Genomic DNA, 18,092 nt, shown 5'->3' on the forward strand with positions numbered 1-18,092 from the left:
GTTACTACCTGACAGTTAATAGCCAATTCAATCTTCAACAATCTGTTTTAAGTAGGGTGATATCTGCACTTGTTACTAATTCCTCTTCATGGGCTCTTGGTTGTTTATAATTGGTATGATGTATTTGAATCATCCATCTGCATGCTTGTTGAGTTTTTGATTTCAGGAATATTACTTTGCAGGATCAATTGTTAACATCCTACCTATTTCTTAATTAACACTACCTGTTTGCTCCACAGTACAAATATCTCTTTAAAAGTGAACATGTATGTAGTATAGAGATTGAAGGTTAAGTTTGAGCCCTACATGATTTTTCATTTCAAACGTGCTGAATGAAGACTGTCATACTTTGTGAGATCATGGTGTGCATGCCCTTTAGTGTCAGGAAGTAGGTTTTTATTATGGGACATCATCTATAGTGATTCTGGAAAGACCTGCATTACATTGTATGCATTCTGTGTGCATAGAATTCCCTTGATGCCTGTTATAAAGTATTATTCTGGTCTTACAACAGGCAGTTCAACTAAATATTAACTAGTTAATGGTTAAACACATTGTTTTCTAAGTTCAACAAGCATACATGATGGGTACAAAGACAAGTTTTGTTGAGTTTATGGTACAAATTGTTTTCTAAGTCAATTTTCATTGACAACAATTTTGCATGTTTAACAAATTCGACATCAATCAATATCTATGCATTTGCTATGTTTCCTCTGATATGTCCAAGCAGTATGGTTATAAATGCAAGTCTATGATTAATATATCCCTACATCCAGTGCGTGTAAGAGATTTAGCCAATATGTCGTAAACTACCAGCACAACTGCCATCAATCACACAATCTAATCTACTAGAGAGTTAGACATGGACTTTCGTTATTTGGTTCAATCAGAACACCAGCTAGCAAGGCTAGTGTTTTCTAGCTTTTGATGAGTCTCCAAGCCAAATGTGTGGACATTATAAGTTTCTGACCCATATGCTTGCTCATGTAATGGATAATGTGATAACAAAGTTTCATCTAGTTATGGAAATTCTAACTGAATCTTTTAATGTCCGGAGACTGAATTACAATGGTAGAACTACGAGTCCCAAATCTCCAGCATTTCATTATCTTTTATTCCATAGCAAAATTATTTGACATTAGGATCAAAAGCCTTTTTAAAAGGATGCTTGAAGCCGAGAGAGCTTGGAAATAAAAGATAGGCTTCGTTCGATTAAAGTCATTTATACACATCTCAAGCAAGTATTTCTAAACTCCAGTTCAACTTGTCCAAGTCCTGTTTAAAACATCAGCTCTCTCGGTACCCTGAATTAGCGGTTCAGCTTTATTGTTGAAATGTAACCACAAAGAAAACATTGCCACCTTGTCAGGTTTTACAACAGGCTAAATTCTGCAACATCCAGCTATTTAATCATCTGAGAAGTTTCTTAACTCATTCTTCCTCAGAAAATATTTATTTCATTATCGCTCACTGCATCTATGCTTTGAATGTGTTTCTGGAGTAATTCAGTTCCAGGGAACATCATCATACTGTAATTAATAATTGCTTCTTTCTGAGCTGGATCCAGAGGTCTGAAACCAAAAGCATTCGTCCAGGTTGCTAACGTTTCAGGAATCGCTGGTAAAATCAAGGTTGCAACCCCCAAGGAGCCTAACATCTGCCAAATACAAAATGTCAAATACAATCTTCGTGCCAAATACAAAATGTCAAAACACTAACATAAATAGTAAAGAGCACAGAGAATCTTCAACCTTCTCAATTATGCCAAAAAGTAATTTGCACATTCCCTTTCGCCGGTATTTGCGTCGAGTACAGATAAGCGGTATCTCTGCAAGACAGGTACCATGTACTCTGCCAGATCACGTAATAAGTTTACATCACCAATGTCAAAATACAAATACAGGAGAGTGCATCAATGAGGTTTACAATTTACATCCTACAGTATACTAGAAGAGACTAATTTGAGAATTTAGAAATGTAATACCTGATTGATGCAACTGAAACCACCTCACCGTTATCCTCCAAAACTAGCGTATAGAAGTCAGCATAATTCAACCGATCAAACTCGCACCTGATTGTAAGTTGTGTTGAATTAAGCATGCCCAGTATATAAGCTCCAGCCAAGGGCTTGATTTTACAAACACAATTATAAAACAAATGACATACATTGCAAAGACAATTTCATCTGCTTAATTAAAATGTGCAGAAGGGTTAATCTCAAAACATCTCCCATGTGCAGTTGTACATCATAATGCATGGAATGCGGTGCAGCTTAAGTGTGCATAGGTATCCTCTAGTCCCTCAGGAAGGTCTCAAATAAATATGATGTCATCTACATAAAGTAACGTCTCTATAAAAATACCTCAGCAAGGTTAGCTTCTGCTCCCTCCCTCTATAGAAGCAGTCTAAAACCTCATCGACATCAGAGTCTAATAAAGTATGACAAAGTGGCCAGCCTTGAGTCGTAGCAAATGAGCTAACAACCAATTGCCTAGGTGCTTGTATTCTGCATATCAGTCTACTTGTGAAGGAAAAATGTTCCTTGCTCCACTGTGTATCTTCTTCACATTCTGGATGGAAAAACTCTTAATAGCAGGAAGCCTCCTTATCATAAGACGTCATGTCACTCTTTATACACGGTACTAACTCAGCACTGAAACATTTGTATCTATTTTATCACTTAGTCAAATAGACAGAATCAACCACACCACAGCGACATTTATTGATTAGCAAGAGAGATAGAGAGAGTGTTACCAGCGATTGTACACTGCCTGGGCGATCATGTCAATATTTGTTCGAGGGTCAACCATAGGATTAAAGCATTCCCTTATGACAAGAAGAGCCACCGCAAGTTTGCTATTGTGCTCAACTTTCACTCTAGTTTCATTGGAATTTGACTTTATAGCTGAACAGCGAAGCAAAGTCCATTCCAAACCACCATCCAAAGGGTGTGCAACCCCATTAAACCCACGAAGACCCACATTAACCTATCAAATGCATTAAAATTAACATTACCACATCACATCTGACCTATATTACAAGCAGTAAACGTCATATTTTTTGATAGATATTTACAATGCTAAAAAATAAACTATAGTGCACCAGTAACCAATTTCTAGAGAATTCATCCGCTACCAACATGCCAAAATCCTAATGCGCCCCTATGATTAAGAAGCCTTAAGAACTCGATAAAAATAGATTAAATCAAGACAATTCAATGTATACAGTTAATCCTAGACATAGATTCTGGATCTCCAGATATAATGGTCTATGCATGGATTATGCAGGAAACGACAATTCATTGCTCCATCACCTTTGATTAATCAAAGGGTACCACAGTTTTAGACAGTGAAACTGTTATTTGTAAAGTGTTGAGAAACTGTTGATTAGATCTGCAAAGCCTAACATAAAAGGGATGATACAAAGAAAACGACAATTCATTGCTCCATCACATTTTAATCAAAGGGTAGCACAGTGAAACTGTTATTTGTAAAGTGTTGAGAAACTGTTGATTAGATCTGCAAAGCCTAACATAATCATTAGAAATCTTCTGTACGATGATGTCAATTTATAACATCCTATCAAAGGTATTCGGATCAGGCAGTCAGTCTTTCCAACATGATCCTTCAAAGATATTTAGATCAAGCAGCCTATGAAAGGTAGCTTACTTGAGATTTCCTTCACATTTTCTTATTAGAACTTACGATTACAAGTTTCTAACTCATCTGGGAAAAAATTGCCAAATTGTACAGCAAAAGATCCAAGGATTTCACCTTTTCACAGGAATCTCCGCAAAAATACGTATGATCAACCATGTTACATTTCCCATTCATGCATGATACATGATCTGATGACAAAGAGTGTAGTACAATGATTAGCCCCATGTTTACTAGATTAAATGAAGTCTCTCATTAAAACACCCAAAACAAAGAGAAATAATTACTTACATCTATTTTTGCACTGCTTGCATACAACCATTAGTAATTCCCCTTTGACACTATGCTCAGTACCACCACAAGCCACACATCGGCATTTTGGACAACACCAATCTCCTTCAGGAACATTCTACAGTGTGACGATCAAATGACAATGCTATAATAATAATTTGTTACAAAACAGAATCAATCCAAAAAGGGAATCACTCATTTTATGTACACTCGCTCACATCCAGAAGTAAACAAGATGCATGGAAAGTTGAAGGGCAGCGATCACAGCATATTAGGTCTCCACCATCTCCACAAATCGTACATGAGTCATCATTTGGGTCTTCTGCAGTTACTCCAACATAATTGGATGTTTTTGTAAGATGGACTTCAGCATTCCAAGCATCTAATTGACAATCCAAAAGAGACTTTCCCGATGCAAAAACCAGATGCTGCAGTGAGTTGGCTATCATGTTTCCACTATGATCTCTAAAACTCTGTAGAGTATGAACCTTCTTGCAGCATTTGCACAGTATTCCATCTCGAGTCACTACTCCTTCCTTCAATACCTTGCTGCTTTTTGGATCCTTCCAGAATATTCTCTCCCGTTCCACAATCACATTCCTGTCTATCATCCATGAAAACAATGTACATCCGGTCTGGCATGATAAACCTTCACTTCCAACATTGTCGCCTAAGCTTGAAGGACGTGCTTGCAATCGAACATCAGAGTGAGCTCTCAATTTTGTTATTTTCTTGCTCAAACCCTCTTGTTTTTTAGGACCAGCACTTTTAAAATAGCCTTTCTTCATCAGAAATTCCTTCAAAATGCGTTGTTTATTACCTGACTTAACAAATTTATTACAAACATTTGGTGAATTGCTTGCTCTTGATGTCAACATCATGTTTTTCTCTGTCTGCTTCAGCACGAACCTAGATTTTGAAGAGGTCCTACTTTCATTCAACGAAATTAGCTTTCTTCCCCTGCCATGTACATAATCAACTGATGGCAACACTCCAATGTGTATTATATCTTTCAACTTAGAGATCTTTGTTTTGCCCTTGTTATCCAAATCATCTGGTGATGTAGACCTACACTGCGTGATATCTTTTGCATAAGACTTCTTTGCTTTACCTTCACGTTGTTTTTTCTGTATTTTAGTTGTGTTTAAAATTTTGTTTAAAACGCCTAAATCTTCCAACAAAATGTCTATCAGTTCAGCATTGGTCACTTCAGCCTCTGAAATCTCCAAACATGTACCTGAAAGACAGCCTTTATTCCTCAAAGCTACTTCCATCTTTTTGCCGAATCTAGAAAACACTAGTATTATGGCACTCTTGTCAGCTTTAACAAAGCCATACTTCATTTTAGTATCCTCAATGAGGCCCTTAGCTTGTAATTCCTTAAAAGCCCTCCACGCTTTTGGAAGTGACCAGTGTGTATGGCCTTCTGGAGAGCGATATACTGGATCTTGGTAGTCCTTTTCTTTCCTTTGTCTGAACTCTAGTTTGAAACCAGAATCCAAAAGCACTTTCCTTGCAACATTTCGAGCTAGCTCTTTCAATTCTCTGTCCCTACCCATTGGAGTAGTATCACGTAAAAATCTTGCTTCTGTGTCATTTGACCTTTTGCAAAGCGTTTGCATTTCCAAATTCCTTCCATTTTCCTTCTTTTTGATGGATTTTTCAACCTGATCAGACTTATTTAGGAATGGTGCATGGTGTTTGGAAGTTGAATCTTTTGTTTTCTTATTTGGAATGCAAGATATCACTGACTCTACATTACAAAATGTTCTTGCAGCTATTTCGTGTCTACAATTCATCATATATTCTGTCTGTGATGAATCCATGTGTGACTTCTTTAGTCTCTTATTTCCGGTGCAAAATACCAAATATTCTTCATTGTATAGTTTCCTTCTAGTTCTCTTTGTTCTTGCTCCTTTATTTATCTTTTTAGAATTCAAATGTGATTCCTGTCTCGCGAAGGTAGCTTCAGGACTTTCCCTCTCACTAGACTGTAGTTCAATATTGATGTCCATGATTGACTCCAACATATAGATTTTCTCAGAAACTGAAGTATCATCACTGCCAACACATAAATGTGTGTGTGCAACTGATTCATGTGGCATGCATTCTAAGATCTGATTCATATTGTGATGTGCATGTTGTGGAACCAAAAAAACTCCTTTCATAGGAACCCGTGAATATAAACCTGCACCTCTCTTGCCTTTAATCTTAATAGAACTATTGATGCGGTCCTCATCAATAACCCTAATATATCCTCTTTCATCTTCACTTTCACAGCAAAGCTTCTTAGCTTCACAAAATTTTGTGCCATCAAAACAGGAATTGATATGCTTTGTATGAATTCTGTCTTCGTGAATCATTTTTTCCCTCTCAGAAACATCTCTTATGTCATTATCCATTTGCGGTTCATTTCTTGTACACTCGAACAATAACGGTTGATCTTCTGCTGAGGAAAGTTCAGACTTGGTACTCTTCACTTACTCGAAGAAGAAATATAAGATGCAACTAAAGGCTGTAAACCCGATGGACAATATAAGGCACAAACAGGTAATGTAAAACGGATAGATGCTGTAAGCAACACAGCAACGTGCAAACATATAGATGATGTGATGAACAAATAAAATGTAAACGAATAGATAGATCATAAGGAACACAAGGGCATACAAATAGATAGATTAAAAAGGAAACAATGCAATGTGTAATCAGATAGATCGTATTCAATAAAACATGTAGACTGATATAATAAACAAACAATGAAGAATCTAAAGAAGGAATCAAACAAATATCTTATAAAGTAATTGTGTGTGTGTGTGTGGCAACTCTTTCTGGCTCTTTCTGGCTACTTCTAGATCATATTGACAGAGTATAGATCAAATCGCAGGAGATGAAACGGTGTGGTTGGGGCAGAAAGACAGAGAAGAGAAAGAGAAAAGCGCGGGTTTTTGGAAGCAAATGAAAAAGGCCTACCTTTCAGGAACGAGGATCTCTCGATTTCTGGAGAGTCTGCCGAGGAGATGAACAATGAGGTGAAGTCCATACGCCATCTCCTAGGAACACGCAGAATTTGCTTTGGTGATCTTTCTCTCTCTCTCTCTCTCTCTCATTCATGGCGATGGCGATGGCGATGGCGATTCCCTCCCTCCTTCCATTTGAATAAAGTGTACATTCAAAAGTTAACGAACAAACAAAACATAGAGGAACCAACCAATACACGGGAAAACATAAAAAGGAGATTCAGAAGAAGGAACCATTTTCCACCAAAATGATATCTAGCTAGCTAACTTTTAACCATACTTTGGATAATAGTAGACACACACACACACACACACACACACACACACACACAAACATATTGAATGTGTCATACACAACATCACATGGCAATATGAACATATAAATAAACCCATCACGATGAATCTCCCTGGTTGTAGTACAAAAGAAGACTGCGCAAGTTGAATGAAACGTTGCATCTTCATAGTTTTCCATCTTGCCTATGCTTGTCCAAGCCTAGGTGAGGAAATGGTTTCCTTGAGCATATAGGATGTGTTGCCAAGCGCAGAGAGGGAGGGATGGATGCTCGTGAATAACTTGTTGGCATAAAAGGTCGACTCCTTCCACTTTGTATCCTAAGCGTGAATACGTCTTCAAGTTAGGGCTTTTGTATATATATAAGCCGAAACATAACATTGTAAAGAGAGAGAGAGAGAGAGAGAGAGAGAGAGAGAGAGAGTTTTACAGAAGAGAAATATAGTTTCCATTAGAGCTTCAACGGTGTGCATCTTGTTTCTTACTTTCCTTTCATATAGTGCACATCCTACTTCTTTGTCTTGTACTCGATGTTCGCTTGACACTACTGTGCAGGTCCTCACACATTCTTCCGCATATCATCTATAACAAGTGGTATCAGAGCGACTTTGTTGTCCGGAGGCAACGAATAACAAAGATTGAGAAGAGAAACTATCTTGTTGAGAGAAAAGACAAGGCCAACAACATCTACTTTCCAGAAAATGACGACACAATCCAACACAAATGGGGAAATCCCGAAGTTCAACAGGAAGAACTTTGCCCTATAGAAAGAAACGATGCAATATGTGCTCATAATCCGAAGACAAGTCGAAGTGATTCGCCAAAGCGACAAACCAACGCCAAATTCCACTAAAGAGTGGAGATCGATGGGTGAAATCGCACGATGGACCATCCAGATACACCTAGCCGAGAACATTTATGTCAACATGGCCAAGGAGACAACGTCATTCTCTTTGTGGGAGAAACTTGAGGCCATATACGAGAAAAATTCTTCCCCATCGAAGCTCATATTGATTCGACAGTTGTTCAATATGAAGATGAGAGAGACGGATCTAGCAACCTCCCACATCAACACCTTCAGTCGGGTGTTGTCTGAGCTCTCCTCCCAAGAGATTAACTTTGAAGAAGAAGTTAAAGCCCTTGCCCCCTTTTCGAGCTTGCCGACGAGTTGGGAGGCATTCTGCATGACATTTGCCAAAAGTTGCCCAAAATTGAATCAGGATGAAACGATCAGACAAGCCCTCACCAAGGATTGTTGACAATCAAGCTCAACCTAGTCTAATGTGTGAACACACCCTTGAGAGTGTATGAACACTCAAAGGTCAAAAGTCACACCACTACTCTCTACACATAAACTGTGTCATAGAATCATATTCTATGACACATAACTAATGAGTTTCCACATTCCCCATGACCGATGAGCTTCGGTAGTTAATGAAGAGAGAGAGAGACTATATAAAGCACTCTCCTCCTACTTTGTAATAGGTCGGTTAATCTCCTTTGTAATATACATCTTCTTGAGTATTTTCAATTGTCTATTCTATCTATCTTGTGTCTCTCTCCTCTCCTCTTCTCAAACACACACACACACAAACACACATCTCTAACCTATATCCTCTACACAGAATCATACCATGATTCTTTACATGGTATTAGAGTGGTTTGGTAGCTTGATCCAGCCCATCCGCGTGTGTTGTGTTCTACGTCGACGTTGAAGAAGAACTGGCTCATTGCTATCGTAGTGAGACTACATAGCTCGTGTTCAAGAGAGAAGGAAAATAAGAAAGAAAGCTTCATCGCCAATGAATACTCAAATGGGGAGCGCTCTCCCTAGCGAGAAGTTGGATCGAAACAACTTTGCATCTTGGGAGTACAAGATGCACCAATACCTTGTCGGTCAAGGATATTGGAGCTACATCAAAGGAGCATAAGAAAATCGACCCGACCCAAAAGATGCCGACTACTCAACATGGGAGCAAGCGGCAAGCTGAGTGATGTATTGCTTGGCGACATGTGTTCATGATCACATGCATGGTTACATTCGAGAAGCCGAAGGAAGCGTGGGAGAATCTATGGAAGATTTTCGCGGCCAACACCACTACACGAAAGCTTCAACTCTGCCATGAGTTGAACAACATCCAACAAAGGGATATGTCCATCACTAACTACACCTTGAAGATCAAGGAGCTTTGTGACTCGCTTGGCTCAATAAGCGTCAATGTGGATGATGATGAGATGGTGCAAATATGCCTTGGCGGCCTTGCACCACGGTTCAACATGATGAGGACCGCCATACTAGCAAGGAGAATCCTCCCTCTTTCTTCGATCTTCAATCCATGTTGTTGGTTGAAGAAAACCATATTCGAACAAGGAGCAATGCCTCGGAAGGCCACATGCTCTACACGCATTCGAACGGAGGAAGAGGACATGACCGAGCAAGAGGCCGATTCAGCCAAGGACGAGGCGGACGAGGTCCAACTTACGAAAACAACTCCCAATTTCGGCAACAAGACGAAAGCTATCGAGGAACCTTCGGAAGAAGGGGGAGCTTCCATACCGGTCTGAATCGACAAACCTTGATCGAATACGGATATTGCTGCAAAATCGGCCATCATAAAGAAGAGTGCCGAAAGAAGATGCATGAGTCGGCTTCCACTAGCCGACAACTCACCAATTACGCCACCAACTCCGACTATGACGATCATGGAGGAATGTTCGTGATGAGACATAGAGAAAATTTTATGTCGGCTTCTACTTCAACTAGTGCCTCTAGGCCGGAAGATGTATGGTTCGTCGACTCCGGTGCTTCGAACCATATGACGTCTCATCAAGAATGGTTCGAAGACTTACGAAAGCCGGATCGACCCGACTATGTCATCCTTCGGGAACGGGTGCCGATGTTTCTTGCCGAATTGGCATGCTTCACATACTCTGTCAATCTCTTTCTCTTTGATGGTCGAGAGCCCAATGACGACTCCTTACAATTGTATCGTCTTGAGTTTGTTGAGATTGATATGGCCGATTCTTTTATGCCATAGCTCTATGTCGGTGTCGGGTTTGAGGCCTTTGCAAACTTCACCGATTTCACCTCGTTTGACTCAAGGATAAACATTCAACCTTCCCTTCGACCATGAGCAATTAGTCGACCTTCCTTCTCGATGAAGCAACCACCTTGGTTGAATCGAACTCGCATCCCTTGCTCCACAATTTGGTCGACCGATACCAAATTCTTTGTTATGGTGGGTACATGCAAGACATTTTTCATACAAGTTTGTCCACCTTCTTTCCTGAATGGGACATTGCCGACATGCCGAATCGGATGAGTGGTGTCGTCTGCAAATGCATGTGCAAAAACAGTACCCACCTCATTGTTACAGATTTGATTAGTATCATAAACGTGTTCATATCTCGTCTTCAATAAGTTCACATATTCCTTCTTCAACCCACTTATGTGGAATCCTCGCCTTGTATCGGGATGCGGTGACCCCTAGGTTTTTATCAACCACTCTCTCAGCTCTTCATAAACTTCAGGTCGTGCTCGAAGGAAATAACGCCATCCGAGAGGTGTGGCTCAAATGATGGAGTGGCACATCTTCTTCCTCTGAGTTGATGAGTTCGTCACCCTTTCTCTTGTGGGTGTCTTCTTGCTTTCTTTGATAGGCGTCCTTTTTATTTCCTTCACTGGTGTCTTCACTTTCTCTTTCACCAATGCCTTCTTTATGGGTGTCCTTCTCGTCATTTCCCTGGTCTTCATTATTCTTGTTGAAAGAATATGCGTGCACAAGAAGAAAACTCATCAAAATACCATCAACAACCAACAAATCATAATAGCCAACTCAATCTAAGTTGCATATACAAGCCATGTCAAACACACACAAAATAAAAACAATTGGACAAAAACTCATCCATGTCAAACACACACAAAATAAAAACAATCGGACATGAAACATAAAGAATACGAAAACATACCAATTGGACATGCAACATAGAGAATATGAATAATCAAACCCTAAAATGTAAATGCAGCACAGAGAATACCTAGAGGTCGTACAAGTTGTGGATGGAACGATGCAAGCCAAGGTCGAGGCAGAGGTACCACACCGTGTTGATGTCTTCACCTTGGGAGCACACCATGCTGAGGAAATCACCTATATGCAAGAGTTCGTTGACGAGGCCGTGCAGAGTAGACAAATGAGCATACACAGAGTTAAGAGAAAAAGAAGAAGTCAGTAGGGAAACAATAAGAACAATGAGCATAGAGGGGAAACAACAATCTCTGTGTATACAGAGTTCAAAGATCGTAGGGAAACAACAAGAAAAATCAAGCACAGAGGGAACACAACAAGAACAATGTGGGGAAATAGAGAATCAAAGGTGGAGTGAGAGAGAGCAAGAGAGAAAGAGAGATAGGTAATATACATGCAATTGATTTCTAACTTTTTGTCACTATATGACTAACAACTTTGAGAGAGAGAGAGAGAGAGAGAGAGAGACTGATCAACTGACACGTTCGAGATATTCTTCGAGTCTGATTTCGTACAACTCTACCTAGGAGAATGAAGTTATAGTTAATGTATTAAATACGGCCTTGGGACACTTCGATAGTTAATGTATTAAATACGGCCTTGAGACCTATAATATCTTTGTACATTCGTATTGAATTTTTTATTTGAATTCAAACCTCATTCAATGGATGATGATCCACTATTTCTACAGTAATTGTTTTATTGTCAAATTTTTATGTTTATTTTCTTCCTCGATTTAGTGCTAAATTTTTGGCCAAAAGTTGGCACATTGTAGCATGCTTCCACCCTAAAGATATTGGCGGTTTGTCGTTCCATCCAGACATACACCAGGAGTTCCACTTCATCGGAGGGACACGCTCATGGAAAAAATGATAGCGCACCTCCATGTGCTCTGTCTGTGCGTGGAAGATGGGGTTCTTAGTGAGTTGGATGTTGATGAGGTTGTCACAATATATTGTTGTCGGCTCGGACACCTTCACTTGCAAATCCCTCAGTAGCCAGATGGTTTCGCATGTTGTAACAACCGCTCCTTTGTATTCGGCCTTAGTGTAACTACTGGCTGCTTTTTGTTGCTCCAAGTGATCATATCGCTTCCTTGGGAAAATGCAAAACCAGATGTTGACCTGCGATCGTTGGCATTTCCAGCCCAGTCAGCATCTGTGTAGTCGACTAATTTCTCGGCAACACGAGTCCGATATAACAATGCCTTGTCCTTGGTGCCGTTTACATATCGTAAGATCCTTTGTGTGCATTGAAGGTGTTCGATCGTTGACTGTGACATAAACTGACTAACCAAGACGACCGAATAGCTGATGTCTGGACGGGTGATGGTAATATATATAAGGCTTCCAACAATTTGTCAAAACTATGTCGGGTCACACGTCATTATCGAATCTTGGAGAAGCTTGATGTTTTTGTCCAAACGCAGATTTATAAACCGTTATCCCGAACTCGAAGAGCATACTCAACACATAATGCCTTTGGTTGATAAGTATACCTTCAGGGGTTGCGGATCACTTCGATCCTAAGGAAGTAACGAAGGTTCCCCAGATCCTTCATGTCGAATGATGCAACTAGCTAGGACTTTACGTGGCCAATTTCCTCTAGGTCGGCACCAACGATGACTAGGTCATCAACATAAAGTAGAATACTTACTAGCCTATGCCAACCCTATCGGATGAACAGTGACAAGTCTGAATTCGACGGACCAAACCCCATCCGACGCAGTCAATGCGTGATCTTCATGTTCCAAGCACGCGAGGCTTGCTTTAGTCCATAAAGGGACTTCTTCAGTCGACAAACGACTGACGTGTCCAATCCGGACTGGAGTCTGGGAGGTTGCACCATGTACACCCACTCTTGAAGTTCTCCTTGTTGGAACACATTCTTCACATCCATTTGGTGCAAGTGCCATCCCCTGGCTGCTGCTATGACATGAATGTCTCCTCGTAATCTATGACATGTTGTTGCGCGTAGCCTTTGGCCACTAGTCAGGCCTTGTATCAATTGACGGAGTTGTTGGCGTTGTACTTTACCTTGTACACCCACCTGCATCCGATCGGCTTCACACCCTTGGGGGCGTCAACCAGGTCCCGTGTTTCGTTCTACGCCAATGTGTGCATCTCTTCCTCCATAGCGGCACACCAATTCACGTCCTTCGCCGCTTCCGCATAGTTCTCCGGCTCACGCAGTTCCACCCCCTTAGCCATATACGCATAATGATGCGCCATATATTCATTGTACCCATATCGAATTACAAGGTTCTTCTGGTAGGTTGATCGGTGCAACTTCTACGTCGTTGATTTCAAGGCCCTCTTGGCCAACTCTAACCTCATCTTCGGAGGTCCATCTTCACTCCTAGCATCGGTCTCTATTCCGTATTCCAACATCTTCATCTTCCCCTTCTCCTTGTGTGTAAGCCGTCTCCTCGGCTCGTGGTGCAAGGAGTGCACGACCAAGTCTTCACTCCTTGTCGGGTCATCATCCGGCTGGCCATTTCAGCTCAACTCCTCATTTGGCCCACTTAGGTGGAGTGAGATCAGACTCTTCTCTAGAGTGCCAATTTCCTCGTTCAGGGGCATGTCGGCCTCACTAGCCTCATCCTCAAAATTTGGAATGGAGTTATTGGGAGTTGGAGACGGAGGCAAGTACCACGTAGCCAATTCGTTGAACACGACATCTTGACTAATTCAGACTTGTTTCGTTCGGGGGTTATAGCACTTCTAACCCTTTTGCTCATCTGAGTAGCCAACTAGAATGCACTTCTTGGTCATTGCATCTAGCTTCCTCCTCTTCTCCTTTGGCACGTGCACATATGAGATGTTGCCAATGTCGTGGTGTTTTCGACACATAGTGTGAAACCACCCTCAAAAGAGAATAAAATAGAAGTCCAAATAAACTAATGTTGTTAAATCAACTATAATAATAAATGAAAGGATAAAAAGTTAGAAGCGGTTTTTGAAAGTAGACAAAAATAGAGAAAAAGATAGGAAAAGAAAACCTAACCGTGGATATGAGGAGCAAGGTCGAGTAAAAAGCTCATAATTTTCTCCTCCAATGTCCAAATTAGAAAAGGAAAGATGCATAAGAAAGCTAATAGACATAGCTTTCTAAGAGTAGCTTGCATGTAAGATTTGACGTTACGGAACAGAAATAGTGATAAAAAGAAAAGTCGACTCATATAGAGAAACTTTTTTGGGAAAAAGAAAGAAAGGAAAGAAGAAAGCAATCCTAAACCTATAAATAAGAGCTTATTTTAAGAAGAAGGGGGGGGATTTGAAGAAGAAAAGATTTATGTTTCCTCTCTCATACTTTTATACCCTAAAAGGGGATAGAAAAAAAATCATGTAACAAAATAGATCCATTATAGTGATGATTTAGTAATAAAAAGCTTTCTATGTTTCCTCTCTCATGATCTCTTTCTTTAAACTTTTCTTATGTATAAGTAAAATTAAGTGTTATTCATGCTTGCTTACTCTAATCCTTCTTACTTATAAGAATAATTGAGTATTATTCAATCTCGCATAATCTCCTACTTGAAGATTTGCTTATGTATAAATGTAATTAACGATTATTCGATCTCTTATACTACCAATTTACTCTTATTAGAGGGAAATCTCTCGTCTTTAAGCTTAAAGTGTATTAAGCGTTAAGCCCTAAATCCTTCCGGTCCAGAAACCCCGACGGTTCCGCCTCACGATCCACACTTATAGGCAGATTTTCATGACATCGAACACCCTCAAGTGTCCCAAATTCGGCTTTCCCCCGAATTAGAGTTCATGTGGTGACACTCCTCCATTTGCAGATATCTGATTCTGCAGGTAAACAACCGTCATGACCGCGTCGGCCCTATAAAACTTCGGCATATGATTCTCCTCAAACCCGCTTCCTCTATCGTCTGATTCTTCCTCTCGACCACTCCGTTTTCCTCCGGTCTGTATCTACAAGAGAATTCGCGGCGGATTCCCTCCTTCTATAGATAGCTCGAGAATTGGTCGGAAAAGTACTCTTTTCCACCATGAGTCCTAAGGCACTTGATCTTCCTTCCGATCTCCCGTTTAGCAAGGCTCTTCACCTTGAGAAAATAGGAGAAGAAATCGTCTTTCTTCTTGATCAAGCATATGCCCAGGAGTACTGAGTGTAGTCATTGATGAAGGTTACGAAGTAACAACTCCCACTGATACTTACGTTCATTGTTGGACCCCACACATATGAATGGATTAAATCAAGCTTGTTATGGCTCGGATTACGCTTGTTGGGGAATGGAAGTTGGTGTTGCTTCTTGAGTTGATAGGCTTTGCAGACTTGGCCATTCTAACCACTAAATTTCGGCAGACCGAAAATAATGTTCTTTGTTTGCATTTATCGAAGCTGCATGAAGTTCATGTGGCCGAACCACTTGTGCCACAAGTCGATATCTGATTTGAGCTTTTTCCCCCTGGAGAACATAGCGGTGCCGATGTCTTTCATTTCAAGGATAAACATCCTCCCTTCTCGGTGCCCTTGCCCGATGATCTTTCCTTCTTCTTCGATGAAGCACCCATAAGTTAACTAAACTTGCATTCCTTGGTCGACTATCTCTCCGACCGACACCAAGTTTTTGGTAATTGTCAAGACGTGGAGGACGTTCCTCATGATCCCTTTCTAGCCGACACGGCTCAGTGGGACATCTCTGATATGTTCAATAGGGTGACGAGTATCATCGCTTGTTTCGACGATCCCCGGCTACTCCGACTTCTCGAGATAGGAGAACCATTCTTCATGGTTCGTCATGTGGTTCGATGCACCAAAGTCCACATACCACGCATCCTTTGATTTCGAGGTGCTCGCCACCATCGAGTTGGATTTATGCTTCATTATGAAGGATTGGCCCGTTCCAACATGCCCTAAACCTTCGACGTAGCGTGATCTTTGACGCCTATCTGCACACGCCGGTTCAGTCCGAATCGGCGCACTTCTTCCAACACTTGCTCTCTCTATTGCCCTTCTGGCCATAGGACCAACAGTCTGTCGCGGACTTTCCTTGCCGACTTCCGACACCGTCTTGACTCCCCCTACTTGTGGAGGGTCCAGAATTGTTGTCAGCATTTCCTCTATGCCTTTGGTTCTGCTCTTGTCAGCCATCACCATTGCATACCAACCCACCATGTCCACCACAACCACAGGGCCGATCTGCCTCCGTCTACAACATCTTGTTGTCGGTGTGCGTACTCATTGATGCACCCACGTGGTTCTCTTGAATGAGAAGCATCGACTGCAACTCGAAGAAGGATGGCATATCCTCTCTTGTGTAGACTATCGTTCAGAATGATTCGAATCTAGACGCCAGCCCTTTGAGGCAAACCTGCACTATTTCTTCCTCCTCGACGATCATGTTGATGGAGGCAAGGGAATCACAGATCTCCACTGTGTCATCGGCCACAGAAAAATCTTTCTGTGGGACATTGCTGAGCTGCAGCTTCCTGGTCGTTGTGTTGGTGGTGAAATCCCTTTTGAGATTTGCCCACACATCTTTTGGTGTCTTGGCACCCCGGATGTGGCTCAATAGCTACTCTCTCACACTAGATGCAAAGAAGTAAAGAACTCCGCTAGCTGCCTATTCCCAGGCCGGAAAATCTCTATGTGTCGAATCTGGTGCTGCATCATTAGCTACTTCGGCATAACTCCAGTACCCATGTCTGAGTAGGTACTGGTTCAACTTATATGACCATGATGCGTAGTTGCTTCTATCAATTGTCTCTTTCAAAAGGAAGTTTCCCATGCCTCTGTCCATGTTCCTGTTGTTTCGAAAGAAAGGAATGTCTTTGTGTCGTCTTTCGTTTTTCGGTTGGTTTGCAAAGGATTCTCAACCCTCACTCTCTAATACCATGTAAAAGAATATGTGCAGAACCTTGCGAGTTAACAACACAGTCGGCTATGCTGAGTGACATACAATAGTTAGGTAAACACAGAGAATGGAGTTATACAGTGAGAGAGAGAGAGAGAGAGATCACTTTAAATACAAGCCTTGACAATGGGATAACAAGTACTCACGAGGACTTGAGTGATCATTAAATGAGCCTAACACTAAAAACCTATAATATTCCTATTTACTTCAATAGGAATATAGGCCCCTAATGGCTTGTCAGATTCCATCAGACTCGGCCTAGCTAATTGGTCTTCATTCGATCCGGCGCTTGGCTTCTTTAGCCGATCCGGTGTTGCGAAGTTTCGTGCACGTGTGTTACTTGGGCGGGACCACATGGGTCTTGGACTAGGGAGTACTCAAGGGATAGAGAAGACCCGAGGTTTGCTTTACGACAATACTACTTCCCGACCCCTTCCTGAGCAAGGTCTCGTTGCCCTTTGTTTTGTGAGGCCGGTGGCTCTCGTTCATCACGACTCGTCGACCTTCCGAGATCACCGCACGAGCCAAGTGACCAAACGGGTACAAGCAAGATGAGCACGCAACATGAACACACAAGGGGACGATAACACAAACACGAATGTCCGTACGTCTTTATGAGGAGGAGAGGTGCATGGGCACACGCCCGAACGCTCCCTCGTCACAAGACGTCGAACGTACGAGGAAGACACAAAACACATGCACAAATGCTCATACGCCTTTATGAGGAGGAGAGGTGCATGGGCAAGCCTGAACTCTCCCTCGTCACGAGATGGCCGAACGTACAAGGAAGACACAAACACACGCACAAAATGATCGTACACCTTTATGAGGAGGAGAGGTGCATGGGCAAGCCCGAAACGGTTCCTCGTCACGAGACGACCGAACGTACAAGGAAGACACAAACACACGCACAAAATGCTCATA

The 18,092-nt window shown here is 41.4% G+C and overlaps 1 protein-coding gene across 1 annotated transcript; it reads right to left on the minus strand.

The window, feature by feature from the left end:
• Positions 1 to 1,243: 1,243 nt before the first annotated feature.
• On the minus strand, positions 1,244 to 7,067 carry LOC147856070 (uncharacterized). The gene is made up of 8 exons (XM_087329680.1): positions 6,918 to 7,067; positions 4,166 to 6,462; positions 3,948 to 4,065; positions 3,774 to 3,847; positions 2,755 to 2,987; positions 1,985 to 2,071; positions 1,752 to 1,851; positions 1,244 to 1,657 (listed from the first exon to the last, which is right to left on the minus strand). The coding sequence occupies exons 2-8, from the start codon at positions 6,347 to 6,349 to the stop codon at positions 1,442 to 1,444; spliced, it is 3,012 nt and encodes a 1,003-aa protein (XP_087185806.1). The 5' UTR covers positions 6,350 to 6,462; positions 6,918 to 7,067; the 3' UTR covers positions 1,244 to 1,441.
• Between the last annotated feature and the right edge of the window lie 11,025 nt (positions 7,068 to 18,092).

The sequence above is a fragment of the Azolla caroliniana genome, unplaced genomic scaffold (genome assembly GCF_043228905.1).
Source record: "Azolla caroliniana isolate FFs.n. ecotype wild unplaced genomic scaffold, voAzoCaro1.0.p SCAF_13, whole genome shotgun sequence".
Lineage (NCBI taxonomy): Eukaryota > Viridiplantae > Streptophyta > Polypodiopsida > Salviniales > Salviniaceae > Azolla > Azolla caroliniana.